Raw genomic sequence first — 17933 nt, 5'->3', positions numbered from 1 at the left:
CAAGGAAAAATGGATGAGCTATCTCTAAAATTGTGGAATGTGATAAGGATGGTGGCAATGAAGGAAACATGGAGACTAAGGAATGAAATGCATTTTTGCAATATCAAGATGCCATTGTTACGTGTGGACAAATAGCCTAGAATTAATGATAAAATTTGGGCAACCTCCAAGGGTGTGTATCTAGATATAAGATCTTTAAGGTCTTTCGAAAAGTGCTAGGAAAGGAAGATTACTTCATTGTAAGTCTAACCTTGAAGATGCATCTACGTAGGCTTTGCAAATACCTGTTTTCATAATTAATATTATTAATCTATTATACTAAAAAAACGAGACAAGTGCAGCATACATAAACAAGAATTTACTAAAAGTGATAGTAAGTTTAACCTAAATGGACTAAGAAGATGAGAGGGATGTAGCACTTGTGAGCATTGGCAATGGGGAACGAATTGATGGCTAATCACGTCGAGCATAAATAAGCTCTCTCTCTCTCTCTCTCTCTCTCTCTCTCTCTCTCTCCATATTTGTGTGTGTGCGCATGCACACTATGTATACTCAAATGTAATACTGCCACCATGAGCTCGATCCTACTTATTCACTCACTCTCCATATTTGTGTGTGTGCGCATGCACACTATGTATACTCAAATGTAACACTGCCACCATGAGCTCGATCCTACTTATTCACTGAAAGCATCGTTTAAGCAATGAAACCCAATTCACAAATCCCTTTGCCGGCATTGCATAAGCAATGCTTGAAATTATTTATCTAAGTGATGCAAACTTGGGCAATGCTTCCCTCCAAAAACATAAAAAATTGAATGTGGCATTGATTATGTTATGGTGAATGTGACATAAGTGATGGCTTCAAAAATTGAGCAAAAATTGAAGGAAAATTTAAATGATTGGAAAACACCACTTTCGCTTATAGTGTTTGAAGCTGTTTTTGAAATTTTTACAATTTATTAAAATTTACATGATTGGAAAACACCGCTTTCACTTTTAGTGTTTGAAGTTGTTTTTGAAATTTTTGAAATTTATTGCATTTAACCTTGGTTGTTTGTAACCATTGGCAAGGGCACTTTTCATCGATGAGGCACATGAAGATAGAATAGGGAAGGAGATATGGAAAGGGAAATTATGACTAAAGGGTGAATAGGAAGATCGAGAATAAACGGAGTGTGGGGAGAATTCATACTAGTTGCGACTAAACCTTATGGTTAAGGCACCCACCTTTTAGTCCATAAACTGGGCATGCCTCCTCACAACCATTCAGACAGCATAATCACCAAAAGTAATGCTTCGACACTAGAAATAAATGGCTTGCAATCAAAACGAATCACTAAGGCCTTACAAGAGCAGACTACAAAAATTTTCAATTTAGTATTAAGGTAAGCCTCCATGAATCTATTAAACCACGTCACTTTGCATCACACTTAGATCCCCAGGCATCACTCTGATCCCTCTTTGCCAACCAGCATCTAGCTCCATAACCTGAACCTTCTGTTTAACACATATCACTCGTGATATGTACCAGTTTTCTGTCGAGATCGTAGGCATACTGGAATCCGCGCTGCGTGATGCTGCCGATGGCAGAACGATCTTCCTCGTCGATGGGAGAAAAAGCCAAGCAATAAGTGCCCTCCTCGACATCTAGAAAGATGTTTTCGAACGGGAGAGAGAGCTTGGAAACGGCCGGCGGGAAGCCGATGTAGAGCTCCACACTTGGCAAGACAGTGCCTTCATTCGGGACCCGTCCGATGTGATAGCAGGTGTCGAAGATATCAGACACCTCCACAGGGACCGTAAGGGGTATTCTCGCGGGCATATGGGAGCGGAAGGCGTCTCGAAGAGCCTCGTAAGCCGGACGGATGAGCCTAGTGACGGTGGTGCCGGAGTCGAGTATCACGCCAGTTTCGACGCCGTTGGGGGAGACGCGGAAGACATCTGGGTTGATGGGGAGGGCGGCTCCGGCGACGCCGAGGCCGCTCAGGTGGATGTAATAGCGACTCGAGAAGGCGGTATGAAAGAAATCGATGGTGAAAGTAGTGCTGCTGCCGGATTGACGGTCATCGACGGAATCCCGGCCGCCGAGGGTGAGGTAGCCGGAGCTGGTATGCGGTCCGCCAAAGGGGCTGTTGTAGGGGAAGCAGTAGGCGAAGCGGGTGAACTGGCCGAGCTCCGGCAGAGACGCGGACTCCGGCGACAGGCCCATTATGCCGCTGGGGTGGCGCTCTAGGGACCCCGTCGCTGAACGCAGGTAGCTGGCGCACCCTATCGCCATAGCCGCCATGCTTGCCTGTGGCGCACCAGGCCGGCCATACCTCACCCTCTCCAGCGCGACAAGCCCGCGGACCTGCGTCTCGTCGGCGTAGGTTAGGCGGAACTCGCACGGTTCCGTAGCGGCAGAGCAGAACTGGGGCGCCTGCCCTAAATGTGCGAGACTGCGGCACGTGGGATGGCTGCAGGGCAGCTCCGCGTAGGAGAGGGACATGTCCGGCTGGAAGAGCTGCTCCGGCGGGTCAAAGCAGCCCTGGCAGGGGTAGCACTGCATCCACGTGAGGCCGCTGCCGGTGTCGACGAAGAAGATCACAGTCTGGGGGGGTTCTCCCACATGCAGGGTGGCGAAGTAGTTGAAGGTGTCGTCCGGGCCGATGTCCGCCTTCCTTAGGGCGTCTGTGTATGCTGCGTTGGGGTCTGGCTGGCCGCGCCGCCGCACGTACTCCCTGTCGTTAATCGCACTCTCATCACTCTTACTATGGCTTCTCTTATTCAAGCGTAAATACTGCGCGTGAGCCGCATCCCTCTTCAAGAGGCCTCTCAGCAGCTCCTGCCTCGTTGCGTTTCTGGGACGAAGAGGCGACGATGGTGCGTCTCGATGGAATACGTCCAGCCTCATTTCTTGTATATTCTCCTGCTGCTGCTGCTCCGCCTGCGGCCTCTGATAATGCATCAGGCCCGTGCCATAACGTCCTCCGGCTACAAGACATGCCGAGATTAGAATCTGCCAGCTCCAGACGATCATGCAGGTTAGTATCGATCGATCCCAACAATGCCGGCAGCCTTCGGTTAATTCCCCCATTTTGCTCGCAAGACATATTGAATTATCGTGAAGAATATGAATATTAGGTGTGCACTGATGTTGATCAAGTGGTCGGTTCCACTGTTGACAACAAGATGCACGTTTAGTGTCAATTGGATGGTTGAAATAACACAACCTTGAAAATTTGAAACTAAAAAGTTAACGATTGTAATATGGTTATAAGATTTACAAAATCTAAAAACAAACCTATAAGTTGTCGGGGGATGAAGGTTTTTTGTTTTGGTTGTGACAAATATGTTTGGTTAAAGCTTTATGATATCCTTGTATAATGTGTCAAAGGGTGACCTATGTCGTGAAGTGTAGTTTGAGCTTGCAAGAGGAAAGTAGCATATAGCGATAAAAATATCATGTGATTACCCTATGTATATTCTTGATGTAACGTGATTGCCTATCGGTTGTCTAAGCACGTTTTAGCGATTCATCGAGAAACGAATCTAAGCGTCGCTGCCCGACACTCTCAGGGAATGTTCCGGGGTTTGTTGCTTAGGGTTTTCCGAGTCCGCCTCACAACAGAACATTCACAGCCAAACCCATTAGGATCAACCTATAATCTGGGTTCCTAGGGCCAAGGTCTCCTAACAGCATTTTAGCGTTAGGTTTTGGACATCCTACTTTACGTAGAGATACCCAATCCGAAGTAGATCCATACCGCACTTGGTTCAAAGAGAATGAGAAATGAGAGGGATGCGCCGCTCAACCTCTCTGCTCGTAGGGCATAGTTACATTCCAGTCCCCTAAAACGGCATGAATTGGGTTCTAACTTAACACTACCTAAAGTCGAATGGCGATAAATCCTTATGAGAAGCCTCCCAGTTCTCTAGGACCACCCTGTCGTAGGACGTACCCGTCGCGGATTCCACCCACCCACTTTCCTTGATAGCTTTAGTTTTCTAATTAAGTCCTACCATATTTATGTGCGACATTTAAAATCAAATTCATTAATTAAGCCTTTTAGGGAACGAGGTTTGTTCACGTAATTTACAGCACAGACACGAAAATAGTGCAAGTAGTCCTTTTAACAAACAAGTTCCTTAACTTATTTTCCAATTAATCTTTGCTTTCTACCCATACAGGAGAATTATGTATCCCTTATGCCCAATAGAAGTACCCAGTCCAAATCATATGCCCCCAAAATTTCCATCATTTATCTAGAATAGGATCTTCCAATGCCTTAGACATTGGGCTCATGACAATCTATAATTCTATTCCAGTCTAGGCAAGGGGTGTCTAGAGCTCAATTTATCCCAGGCGACCTAGGAGTGAGACACAACTTTTGTGGTTGGCCTTTTCACCACTCGACCTTTGACCCATGAATTGAGTAGTGCCCTCTCAGGGTAATCTGCGGTGCGATCTTGGAGATGATCCATCCGTGTAAAATATCATTCCTTAATTAATCCAATTAAGAATCAGACACGATCAAGACAATTAGCCTAATATCATCTTCCAGTGAAACATTCCTTTATTTCCCATGGCTACTTATTATTATTGACCCTTGCTATGCTTTTACCATCAAACACAATCACTTGGAATATTTATCCAAATCACAAATACAATAATCATTTGATTGAAAAAAAAACATCTAGGATGTTGTTTAATCAACCAACAAAACTAGTTGTATTTTTCCCAAACAATACAAGAATAGACGCAATAATAATTCCATCACATAGTCGCTCTCCCCCTTGGGATCAAAGAGCGATTCTATGCAAAATTTACTTACTACTTGTATGCACAATTTCTAATGTTATCCTTTTTACGATTATGCTATTCATAACCCCTGACCGACTGCTCTATCAACGAATAAGCCATATGCAACTAAGTACAATTAACTTCCCTTAATACATGCACTTTGCAAACTCCATCTTTCAAATATGTGAGAAGAGGCCTATCCCTTCCCATTAGTGTGGAGCCTAATGTAACTCATGGGAGAATCAAAGCAAGCACCTATCAATTTAGAAATACATTACTTATGACTGGAACCACAGTTGGATTGATAGTGATGTCTTTGCCCGAAGCTTCATTGCTAGTTGTAGGATTTCCATCCGCACGTGACATTCTTCGCTTGGAGGCCATCATCCACAAGTAGACTCAAGAGATTAAGAAGGCAGAATAGATTCAAGATGGGAGAGGGTAAGAGAGGATGGCTAAGTCGAGGATCGAGATAGAGGGAATTGAGCTAACTCTCTCCCTTGGAGTCTCTTGCGGTAACTATTCTCTCTCTCTCTCTCTCTCACACAATTTCTTGGAGGGATATCATTCTCTCTACCTCTCTATCAACAGCCTCTCGTGGTCTCCTTATGCTCCCTTGTGCCTCCCCATGCCTCATATTTATGATGAATTAGAGAAGAGGGAATGAGGCTGAGAACAAGAGTTCTTGGTCGAGGGACTCTTGAAAAACTCAGTGATCTGATGCTTAACTCATAAATCTAATGGTTCCATTGGCTCCATAAGGGGGACAAAACTCCAAGACACTTGATTGGAAAGCTTTTAGATTACTCCTTCTTTCTCTCCCTGTTTGAAGTGTTGTCTACTGCTTGTAAAATGCGATTGTGGCGCACGAGATTTCACCCACAATCACTCTCTTTATCTTTTTTTCTTTTTATAAAATCTCCAAAACTAACTAAAACATCACTTTTCTTTTCTCTTAAATGACATCCAGTTCTATAAATCTCTATATCTTTTTAGGATAATATCTAAAATATGTTAATTTTGCTCAAAATCTAATATTTTTGGACCATCCATACTATACATATTAACACTAGTTATTAATATGGCTCCATGAAGAGTGGCTATGGTCCTTGTTAATCTGAGAAAAATCCAATTTACGAGTCTCAATTTTTGAAAATAAAATATTTTAATTAAAAATTATTAGTTATTAATATTAGTTAGTTTTTACCTTAGTTAGTCTTTAGTTAGTAACCTTACTAGCTTATTAATTGACTAACTAACTTTCAAACTAACCAATTAACTTTTAAGTGCATGGAAATATTACATCCTCCTTCCCTTAGAGAAATCGAGATGTCCTCATCTCGAGAGAAACCGGGGGTATCATTTTGAAATCTATGGGTTATAGGCCCACCACACTTTCGATGCACTACTCTGATCACTCATAGCCATGTAGTCTTTTGAAATAACAGCCTATTGTATTTGATATATCCGAGTCTTGATTACAAGTGAAAATTTATTGTAGTTACATCTCATGGATATCTTCTAGGTTTTTCCTAAGCACCTGGTATATTCTAGATCACTGGAGCTTGTACAACTTCATTTATTATAAGCTCAAGTTCTCTTTGAGTTTTGTTGGGACAATTGACGTAGTTATGTCCAATATTGTGGCACTTGGAGCATCTGTATTTAAGGTGCTTTGGACATTCCCTTTTAAAATGAACTAACTCCCTGCAATAGAAACAACGCAGAGCTTTATCACTTGTGGTCACAAGATTCTTGGTTGTCCTTGGTAGGATTTTCTTCTTTAGACCAAATTATCCTAGGATCATTTTAGCAGATTGGAGTGGTCCTTTATCTCTGAAACTATGTTCCTAGATTATCCTCTTCTTAGTTCGGGAGATTGGGCTCCATGGACAATTGGCTTTGCTTGTAATACTAAAGAATACTTCCAAGCTTCAACATTCTGGTAAGACCGAATCTATATTAGTTGAGAAGGAATGACTTAAGAAGAATTCATTGCAAGTCATAACTATCATTCCTTGCTAGAGTATCTCTAACCATTTACAAGTTCTAGGCTCAAAATAGATGCAACTCATATTACTCACAAGGTTAACTATAGTTATAAGAGTAAAGTTGATTCCAATACAAGTTGTATTTCATGTTGATAAAATTTTTAGAATTTCTAATCTTCCTGAAGAAGTGTTGTAGGTTCTAGGTCTTCGTCTTCATTAGATTCCTCTATATATCCATAGACTACACTTGTGTAGGTTCATTTTCTTAGAGGCTCAATGTCTTCTAGACTTAGATCAGGGCAGTCTGCTTGGATGTGTCACACAAGTGGCATCTCTTGTCCTGATATCGGGAATTTTCTTTACTACAATTGCTAGATTTAAATTCTTGGATGATTGGATTTGCTCGAAGTAATGCATCTTGCAAGTTAGTTGGATGCATTGCTTCAAGAGGATGGTTCAAAGGAGTGTTTAGGCCATGGCCAAACTTGGATACTTGCTATGCAATATCCATAGGTGGCACATATTTTGGTAGGGTTACAAACTTTGAGTAGTCAAATTCTAGGGTTAATTCAAGATGCTTGAGCTTGAAGAATTCATTCATCTTCAGGGTTTGGTAGGTTGGTGGAAGGTATCGTGCGCGTACATCATCTTTCAGTTGAGCCTAAGTGACAATGGCTTCAAAAATACATTGATCTTTGCACCATTGCTTCCACCATAACTGAGGCCAACTAGCGTAAGTTTGGCTTTCATTGCTTGATTCATGGGGGCAGTTTCCGAAGCAGAAAAATAGTCATCCATCGACTCAATCCATGTCTCCACCTCTGTTGCAACGTCTAACCCTTCTCCATCAAACTTGGGTGTCTTAATTTCCTTGAGAAGGAATTTCTTCTCTTGCATGTCAGCATTCGTGGGTGCAAAAGGTGCTTGACAATCAAGCCATACCACTCAGGTTATTTCTATTTAGGATATGTCTATGAACCATACATTAATAAATCACACATCATCATGAAGTTTTGCTATGATACCAACTATAACGTGACTGCTTATCGGTTGTCCAAGCACGTTTTAGCAGTCCATCGAGAAAGGAATCTAAGCATCGTCGCTCGACACTCCCAGGGAATGTTCTGGGGTTTGTCACTTAGGGCTTTCCGAGTCCGCCCCACAATGAAACGTTCACTGCCAAATCCACTAGGATCGACCTCAAATCTGGGTTCCTAGGGTGTAACAAGCGGGATACACACCGACTAGGGTTTAGACACCCGTCACACTGACCGGGGTATTTAAGGTGTAAGAGCCCTAGATAAGGGCAACCATTTATTATCAAGATCACACTCTTTATCTTCATCTCTAGCTTCCATGGCTTCCTCCTCCCTTCTCTCTTCCCTTCTCTCTTTCATCTTCATCTCTAGCTTCCATGGCTTCCTCCTCCCTTCTCTCCTCCCTACTCTCTTTCTCTCTTCTTCTAGTCTTCTTTCTTTTTCTTCTTGCTCTCTTTCTCTCTCCTCAACTCTTCTTCTCTCTCCTCTCAGCTTCTTTCATTACAAGTGGTATCAAAGCTTCAGGCTTTGGTCCTTTTCTCCTTTCCCCTTTTCTTCCTTCTCAAATCCCTAGTTACTCAGCTTATAGGTACAGGTATAGCAAGAAGGACTAGAGTTAACTTTAGCTTTTTGGAGCAAGCAGGAGCTATGGCTGGAGACTCAAACATATCTGGAGGTAAAACGATTAAAATAGCAGGTCATCACTTCTTTTCATGCAAATTTTAAGGGTTTAGGCCAAGTTTAGGGTCCCAAGATTTAGAAGAGGGCAAAATCTCAGTTACTTTTACTCTAGCCCCCTTTCTCTCTCCTCCCAGGCAAGCTGCCATAGCCATACAATAGAGAAAACTCCTCTTTTTCCCTAGAGCAGCCATGGGAGGGAAAAACTAAAGCCCCATGAGCCTTCTCCACTTGCTTGTGACCACAGGCCATACCCTTAAGAAGGGTCACATGCTAGGAGAGACCCCAGGGAACATCCCGCAATTTGTGGCGCATTTTGTGATGCTGTTCCATGCTCCTCCTGCCTTCCCCCTCTACCCCAGCCTTCCTTCCTTGCTACCCTCTGCCATTCCAAGCCCTGAATCAGCACACTGACCTCCTCCTCCTATACTCTTGCTTCCGGGATTCAGCCCACAAGGTGGACATCATTTGGACTGTTTGGAACAGTTTGGGGTAACCATGGATTCTTCAAGCTAAACCATCTGTGATCCTAAGAGCTTATACCCCACAAGCCCTTCAGCCCATGAATGATTTCTTTTGCCTGAATAAAGATATTGAATTTAGCATGCATGGGAGGTTTTTGGGCAGTCATGAAAGCTTCACTTGAAGCTTCCCATTATTGAAGCTCAAGCTCGGGGACAAGCACAGGAGCCTTCTTCATCAATAGGAGCATTCAAATACTGAAGTATTCTTCCATGGATGCCCAACCAACAACCAGATTTGATCAATGGAGCAATTGGGCACCATGACGACTTATGCTTCAACGGTCATCCCAAGCATTAAAGAGGTATGCTAATCTGATCTTTATCTCTCAATTTAGCCACTTGCTGAGCTTAATCCATTGTTGGAGAGATTCGAGATTGCATAAGTTTAATAGTTCAATCCTCTTCGTATGCATGCATCATACCTCTTCTTGAATTTTATTATAATGGCTGGCATTAACCCCCATTTGGTCTTGTGATCTTGGATGAGCCCCAAATGAATAATATCCTTTGTAAATTGGGTAAGTAGCAGCCATTGAGTCACTAGATTGCCAGGGTAACCCCTACCCCAACCTTTGTCATTCCTTGCATCTCATAAAAAGGCCAAATGTCTTCTTTCCAATGCATTTCATGCTGATTACCTAATAAAGATGTCTGCCATGTATACTGCGACTGAGGAAAAGGGCCGATGCCAGGCGAGACGGTAAGACAAAAGAGAGGTGACCCTCCCTTACCACTTAAGACCTTTAAGGGGTGCACAACTTGGCCCGGGGGGAACTTTGCCCACCTCCCGATGATCCGAAGCCCGATACTTGTATGCAGGTGCAGGTACTCCCATGAGCTCCACTCCCCTGTCCCAATGATCCCTCTTGGATACCCCACAATGCTAATGGCACCCACGTATGACACTTGAAGTACATGCAATCAAAGGAGATGTATGGCAATGAACGTACTTATGCATTAATGGCAGAGCTAATGGGTATGCAATGATGCTTGGGATTATGCTCAGTATGCTCAAGATGCTATTGATGTGGCTAATCAAGCCCCTTGAACTATGCTCTATCCATGTAAGACCTTGGTACTAAGGGACATGTAGTGTTTTTGGTCACAGTCTTGTAGGATTGTCACAAAGATTCCATTGCAGAAAATTTTGTTTTGAATTTGGGGATGGACCCTATAGCTCACCTCAAAGAGGGATTTTTCCCCTCCGGTCTGAATAAAAAATCTCCCCAATCAGAGCTACAATGTGAAAGTTATGCCCATTTTTGTGCACTAGGGTCACTATAGACAGGATGCAGACCGCTTCAGGAGGACAGGCACAATAAAACCATTACAAAAAATTCTAATCATTTTTTGTCACAAATGTTAATAGCTTATCTCAAAGAAGACTTTGTCCCCTCCGATTTGAGCCTAAAATCTCATCAATCGGAGTTTCCTACAAAGAGTTACGCTCCTTTTACTGACAGTAGGTCCTATGGACTACATCCAGATGGTTGGCCAGAAAGGCAAAAGCAAGGCCCAAGAGGAAATCCAGAGGGAGATTAGAGACTCCCAAACCTCCATGAATGAGAAACCAAGCTCGGCACAAGATTACCATGATGACATACAGGAGGAAATGCCTAAAACGGACTCGTATACCATTCTCAATCACACCCTCTGCCAACGTGAGCTCTATCATATGGAAGGACACAATGATATGGTCACCAACCACTGCCAAATGATGTCCAAGTTTGATGAAGCAATCGAGCATATGGATATCTCAAACTCGAAGACTCAACAGACCTTGGAGCAGCTCACTGCTCTTGTTGCTCAATTAGCGACCGCTTCATCCCAAGAGAAGACCAATGACTCTAGGCATGAGTCTAGACGTCCACCACATCAGGAACCGTCACATGGTCCACAGGGTATACTTGGTGCTAAGGGAATTTCCCCTTCTACCTATGAGATTGGGGAACTCTCTCATACGCATGATGAGCCCCTATTGAATTTCCCCATCCACCATGTTGGCAACATCCATTTGAGGCCTTCTCCCACCTTGGGTCAAATTTCACCCGCTCTACCTAGGAGCCCCCATGCACCCCATATGAATCAGCCCCATCAAGGACAATATGGTACAAATGGCCAGCCTGGCAATCATGGACAGCATGGTTATAATGGACAACATGGGCTTAATGCACCACAAGGGATGTATGGACAGCAAGGCATGTATGGCCACCACGAGCTGCATGGACAACAAGGATTTCATGGACAGCATGGCCCCTATGATCTTCATGACAAGGTCATCCTAACAAAGTAGAATGGGCAATCCTCCTCACCATCTGACTTGGAGGAATGGATGTCCAAGTTGGAGTCCTACTTCAATATCTACCCCCGCACTGATGATCAGAAAATATTTTTTGTCTCTCTCCACTTGGAAGGGTTTGCCCACACATGGTGGCGCTATATCAATCGGGAGAATCAATAGTTCATTGATTGGGAAGATTTCAAAATGCATATGGTCTAAGTTTTTGCGTCCCCTGTGGAAAAAGAACGGTTGGCAAGATGATGATACACTCTTGACCAACGTAACCTCACTATACGTGACTACACAAATCAGTTCATGAACTTGACCATGTTTGTGGAGAGCATTAGTGACGATGCTAAATTGCACAAGTACATCTATGGGTTGGAATCGAGTCTATCAGCCGATGTCATGACCCAAAAACATGCCACACTATTTGATGCAATCGAATTGGCTAAGAGATATGCAAGAAAGTACCATAAGAATGAGCATTTTCAATAAGGTGTTGGACCTCCCCGCATTGCTTCACGATCAGCCCCATACGGAGGTGATTTTCGAGGCACTTCTATGCCTAATAACAGCCCCAAAGTACCCACTTACCCTGCCTTCCATGCTGAAAGAAAAATGGGCACTTTTGGGACAACATCGGGCTCTAATGGTAAAAATAGGTATGCTGAAAATAAACAGTCCACTGCATCACCTTCCCATGGATCCAGTAGTCAACGGTTCATCTCCCCAGATGTTGTGAAGGAAAGGAAATAAAAGGGCCTATGCTTTAAGTGTGGAGATAAGTACACTGTTGATCATGCCTCCAAATATCCGTACAAGACAACTAAGGTCAAAGTTCATAGCATGTATGTCAGGGAAGATTGGCATACTGAGGAGGATGACCTACCCATTGACCAGGCTGAGCCCATAGACGATGTTGATCATGAGCAGTTCTATGACCCCAAGGATAGGTTTCCCTTTGACTTGGGTGGTGCTCCATTACAGATACTTGATTTAACATTCCACCCACCTCCCACTTCCCTTTGCTCGATCTCCTTGGATGCTTGGATGGGTTCCCACATCCCCAATACCCTTCGCATTCAAGGCAGTATCAATGGAAAGCATGTTTTTATCCTTGTGGGTAGTGGTAGCACTCACGGTTTTGTCAATAAATTAGTCATTGATCGGTTGAAATGTACCCCTATGGCATTACACCACCCCTTGAAGGTCCAAGTAGCGTCATTAATCGGTTGAAATGTACGCCTATGGCATTACACCACCCCTTGAAGGTCCAAGTAGCAAATGGAAAAGAAGAAATTAGCACACATGTATGTCCTGCAGTTCCCTTATGCCTGGCTGAAAATTATGTGGCACTAGTTGATTTGATTGCCCTAGATATGGGCCCCATTGATGCTATCTTGGGTTGTGATTGACTGAAACAATTGGGAAAAATTGCTATGGATTTCTCTCAGCTTTACATGGAGTTCATGATGCATGGACAGCCTATCCACCTAGAGGGAGTTCAAGATCATGCTGATTTTCAGCTCATTATATCAAAGCAACTCAAAAGGGAGTTTAAGAAATGCTCACAAATCTTTGTTTTGCAATTAAATAAGGACAATTCTGATGAGCCCTCCGTAGTATCTCATGATTTAACCTTGCACGCCTTACTTGAGGAATACAATGACTTATTTCAAATGCCTACATCCCTCCCTCCCAAGAGACAAGTGGACCACCCACTTGACCTAGAGCCCCATTCCAAGCCAGTGAATAAACCCCCCTATAGACTCTCCAAGTGTGAGCGTGAAGAGGTTGCAAAGAAAATCAAGGAGTTGTTGGAGATGGGGTTCATTGAACTGAGTTCTTCCCCCTATGCCTCCCCTGTCCTCTTAGTCAAAAAGAAAGATGGCTCCTTTTGCATGTGCATTGACTTTAGAGATTTGAACAAAATTATATTGAAGAACCACTACCCCATCCCACAGATTGATGATTTGCTAGATGAGTTAAAAGGGGCATGATTTTTCACTAATATTGACTTGCGCTCTGGCTACCATCAGATTTGTATGCGGGTAGGAGATGAGGTCAAAATGGCCTTCATGGCTGATCGTAGACTTTATCATTTTCTTGTGATGCCTTTTGGGTTGACTAACGCCCCTGCCACCTTTCAAAGCCTCATGAACAAAATCCTACAGCCCTTTTTGTTCAAGTTTGTGCTTGTTTTCTTTGATGACATCATCATTTACAGCAAGTCATCTATGGAGCACTTGACACACGTTCGGAGGGTGTTTGACATATTGAGAGAGCATTGACTCTTTGCTAAGGAGAGCAAATGCATATTCATACAGACATCTGTGGAGTTCTTGGGACACATTGTGAGAAAAAATGGTATATAGGCTGACCCAAAGAAGGTGCAATGTGTTAGAGATTGGCCCATTCCTTCCACCACCACTTCTTTGCGTGACTTCCTTGGTCTCTCTTCATTCTACAGACGCTTCATTAAGCACTGTGCCACCATTGCAACACCTTTGACTGATTGCTTGAAAAAAGAGTCATTCTTTTGGGATGCCACTGCGGATCGTAGCTTCAAACAATTAAAGGACGCGCTTACTTCAGCCCCTATCCTTGTTTGTTCTCTAAGCTATTTACCATTCATTGTGATGCCAGTGGTTGGGATATTGGTGCAGTATTGTTGCAAGAGCATGGTGTGATTGCATTTGAAAGCTGCAAGCTTGATGAGAAAGAGATGTTGGCCATTCTCCATGCCATCAAGAAATGGCACCACTATTTGTATGGCAGCCGCTTCCAAGTAAAAAGTGATCACCGCTCCAGTACTTCTTGACTCAGTCTACTTTGACTCCTAAGCAAAGGTGATGGGTGGCAACCTTACAGAACTATGACTTTGATATTTCACACACTCGGGGCAAGGATAATATTGTGGCTGATTCACTCTCTTGAATGTGGGTATGCAGAGTGTCCTTTATCTCAGAATTGCACAGTGATTGGGTTGAAAAGCTCCAAGAGGCTTACTTGTTAGATGATCACTTCAGCCACACATTTCAAACATTACAGCATGGGTTTATGGTTAAAAACTCCCAATATCAGCTCAAGCATAGCCTTATTTGGTCCCATGGTAAGATTGTCATCCCACACACTTCCCCCTTCACGCAGAAGATTATGGAAGAGATGCATTCTTGCCCCATTGCTCGTCACTTGGGTGTTTTCAAAACATATGATAGGATTTCCAAGAGCTTTCATTTGAAAGGCTTATGGAGGGACATCAAGGACTTTGTGACCAAATATGTTCCATGCAAATAGAACAAGGATAGTACACTCAGGCCCGCGGGCCTCTTGCAGCCTCTCCCTATCCCTAAAGGGCAGTTGACTCACATCACAATGGAATTTATCACTGGCCTTCCTGCGACTAAGAAAGGGTGGAACGATATCTATGTGGTAGTTGATCGTCTCACCAAAGCTGCCCACTTTATCCCCACCAAGATCTCAGGTGGCCACTAAGTTTATGGAAAATGTCTTCAAGTTGCATGGCTTACCACAAGTCATAGTACATGATCAGGATGCAAAGTTTATGAGCAACTTCTGGTAGATAGTTTTCACCTCCATGGGGACCAAGCTTGCTCCATCCACTGCATACCACCCTCAGATTGATGGCCAAACTGAGAGAGTGAAAAAATGGCTTGAGACATATTTGAGGCACTTTTGTCATGATGCACATCATAGTTGGGATACGTGGCTTCACTTGACTGAGTTTGCATATAATAACTCCACACACTCTAGTATTGGAGTTTTCCCTTTTGAGGCCTTATATGGGTATAAGGTTCCCCTCCCCACAATCTTGTTTACTGATAAGATCAACCCTAAGAGTCAAGCTGAATTGGATTGTATGCAAGCTTTACTTCAGCAATGCAAAATGAATCTTCAAAAGACCCAAATACACATGAGACTCTATGATGATGAAAAACGAAGGCATTTAGAATTCCAAGAGGGAGAATTGGTCCTTTTGAAAGTGCCTAAGTCCCGCTACTCAACTCTCAAAGAGGCAACAAGCTAGCCCATCGCTTCTATGGCCCATACCGGATCCTGAAGAGAGTTGGTGACTTGGCCTACCACTTAGAACTCCCCCTACCACCAAAATCCACAATGTGTTTCATGTCAGCCAACTGAAACCCTTTGTAGGCTCCTTAGTGGACTATGTGGAAGAACTTCCCCCATAGATGAAGAGGCCATCACTCAATATGTCTCTAAAGCAATCATTGGACAGCAAGATAAGCACTTATAGTCCCGATCCATCAAAGATATATCTCATAAAATGTCAAGGCCTACCCTTGGAAGAAGCCTCTTGGCACCCAGCAACCATCCTCAATGAATTTTCCTACCTCCGTGAACCCCAATGGCTAGAAGACTAGCCGCGGTCATGCCCCAAATTGCCCACCCTCTGCTCGCAGACTGCACATTGTTTTAGAATAGTTTTGTACTTACCCAAATCACATGCATATGCATTCTACATAGGCTGAAAGCACTCGTCATAAGCTCCATTTTGACATATGGTACGCTCTATTTGGAGCAGGCTATCAAAAGTTGTGACCAGTTTACTTCAACAAACCAATCCTAGACTGCATGCTATCCCTAGTCTCTCCACACCTAATCTTCATTGTCAAAGGGCTCTGACTAGTACTCTGCAACCCTCCCTTAGCCCACCCATTACTCCCCTCTCTTTCTCCTTGTTTTTGAGAGTAAAAACCTACCGAGTGGGGATGGATTATAACAAGCGGGATACATACCGACTAGGGTTTAAACACCCCGTCACATTGATCGAGGTATTTAAGGTGTAAGAGCCCCAGATTAGGGCAACCAGATATTATCAAAATCATACTCTTCATCTTCATCTCCAGATTCCATGGCTTCCTCCTCCCTTCTCCCTTTCTCTCTCTTCTTCTAGTCTTCTTCCTTCTTTTTCTTGCTCTCTTTCTCTCTCCTCATCTCTTCTTCTCTCTCCTCTCAACTTCTTTCATTACATAGGGCCAAGGTCTACTAATAGCATTGTAGCCTCATGTTTTGGACATCCTACTTTACACAAAGATACCCAATCCCAAGCACATCCATACCACACTTGGTCTCTGTCTCTCACAATGTCTTGAAGTGGTATCCTTCTCTCTACCTCTCTCTTAGAGCCTCTCGGGGTCTCTTTATACTGCCTTGTGCCTCCCCATGCCTCATATTTATAATAAATTAGAGAAGAAGGGATGAGGCCGAGAACAAGAGTTCTTGGTGGAGGGACTCTTGGAAAGATCAGTGATTTGATGCTTAAGTCAAAAATCTGATGGTTCCATTGGATCCAAAAGGGGGGTAAAACCTCAAGACACTTGATTGGAAAGCTTTCAGATAACTCATTCTTTCTCTCCTTGTTCGAAGTGTTGTCTACTGCTTGTAGATTGTGATCGTGGCCCGTGCGATTTCACCCAATCACTCTCTTTATCTTTTTTTCTTTTTATAAAATCTCAAAAACTAACTAAAACATCACTTGTCTTTTCTTTTTAAATGGCATCCAGTTCTAAAAATATCCATATATTTTAAAGATAATATCTAAAATATGTTAGCTTTACCCAAAATCTAATATTTTTGGACCATCCATACTATATATATTAACACTAGTGATTAATATGGCTTATAACTCTTGTTCATGTTGTAACTTTCGTGAAGAGCGCCTATGGTCCTTGTTAATCCGAGGAAAATATTGGATTTACGACTCTCAATTTTTCTAAATGAAATATTTTTAATTAAAAATTATTAATTATTAATGCTAGTTAGTTTTTACATTTGTTAGTTTTTAGTTAGTAACCTTACTAGCTTATTAATTGACTAAATCACTTTTAAACCAACCAATTAACTTTTAATTGCATGGAAATATTACATCCTCCTCCCCTTAGAGGAATCGAGATGTCCTCATCTCGAGAGAAACTAGGGGTATCATTTTGAAAACTATGGGTTATAGGCCCACCACGCTTTCGCTACACTACTCTGATCACTCATAGGCATGTAGTCTTTTGAAACAACAACCTATTATATTTGATATATCCGAGTCTTGATTACAAGTGAAAATTTATTGTAGTTACATCTCATGGATATCTTCTACGTTTTTCCTAAGCACCTGGTATATTCTGGATCACTGGAGCTTGTACAACTTCATTTATTATATGCTTAAGTTCTCTTTGAGTTTTGTTGGGACAAGTGACATAGTTATGTCCAATATTGTGGCACTTGGAGCATTGGTATTTAAGGTGCTTTGGACATTCCCTTTTAAAATAAACTAACTCCCTGCAATAGAAACAATACGGAGCTTTATCATTTATGGTCACAAGATTCTTGGTTGTCCTTGGTAGGATTTTCTTCTTTAGACCAAATTATCCTAGGATTGTTTTAGCAGATTGGAGTGGCCCTTTATCTCTGAAACTATGTTCTTAGATTGTCCTCTTCTTAGTTCGGGACTGGGCTCCATGGACAATTGGCTTTGCTTATAATACTAATGAATACTTCCAAGATTCAACATTCTGGTAAGACCCAATCTATATTAGTTGAGAAGGAATGACTTAAGAAGAATTCATTGCAAGTTATAACTATCATTCCTAGCTAGAGTATC

At 42.7% G+C, this 17933-nt stretch overlaps 1 protein-coding gene across 1 annotated transcript; it reads right to left on the bottom strand.

The window, feature by feature from the left end:
* Positions 1-1503: 1503 nt before the first annotated feature.
* Positions 1504-3021, bottom strand: LOC148028109 (aspartic proteinase nepenthesin-1-like). Its single transcript, XM_087689920.1, has one exon. It carries the CDS (start codon positions 3019-3021, stop codon positions 1504-1506), a length of 1518 nt encoding a protein of 505 aa, XP_087546046.1.
* Between the last annotated feature and the right edge of the window lie 14912 nt (positions 3022-17933).

Source organism: Lygodium microphyllum, chromosome 12 (genome assembly GCF_053477565.2).
Source record: "Lygodium microphyllum isolate KBCC chromosome 12, Lygodium_microphyllum_v1.1.10, whole genome shotgun sequence".
Taxonomy (NCBI): domain Eukaryota; kingdom Viridiplantae; phylum Streptophyta; class Polypodiopsida; order Schizaeales; family Lygodiaceae; genus Lygodium; species Lygodium microphyllum.
Note: the sequence above shows the minus strand (reverse complement) of the source record. Positions and strands in the feature narration are given on the sequence as shown.

Excerpts from the sequence above, each read along its gene's own strand:
- LOC148028109 (XM_087689920.1), bottom strand. The coding sequence starts at position 3,021 with ATGATCGTCTGGAGCTGGCAGATTCTAATCTCGGCATGTCTTGTAGCC.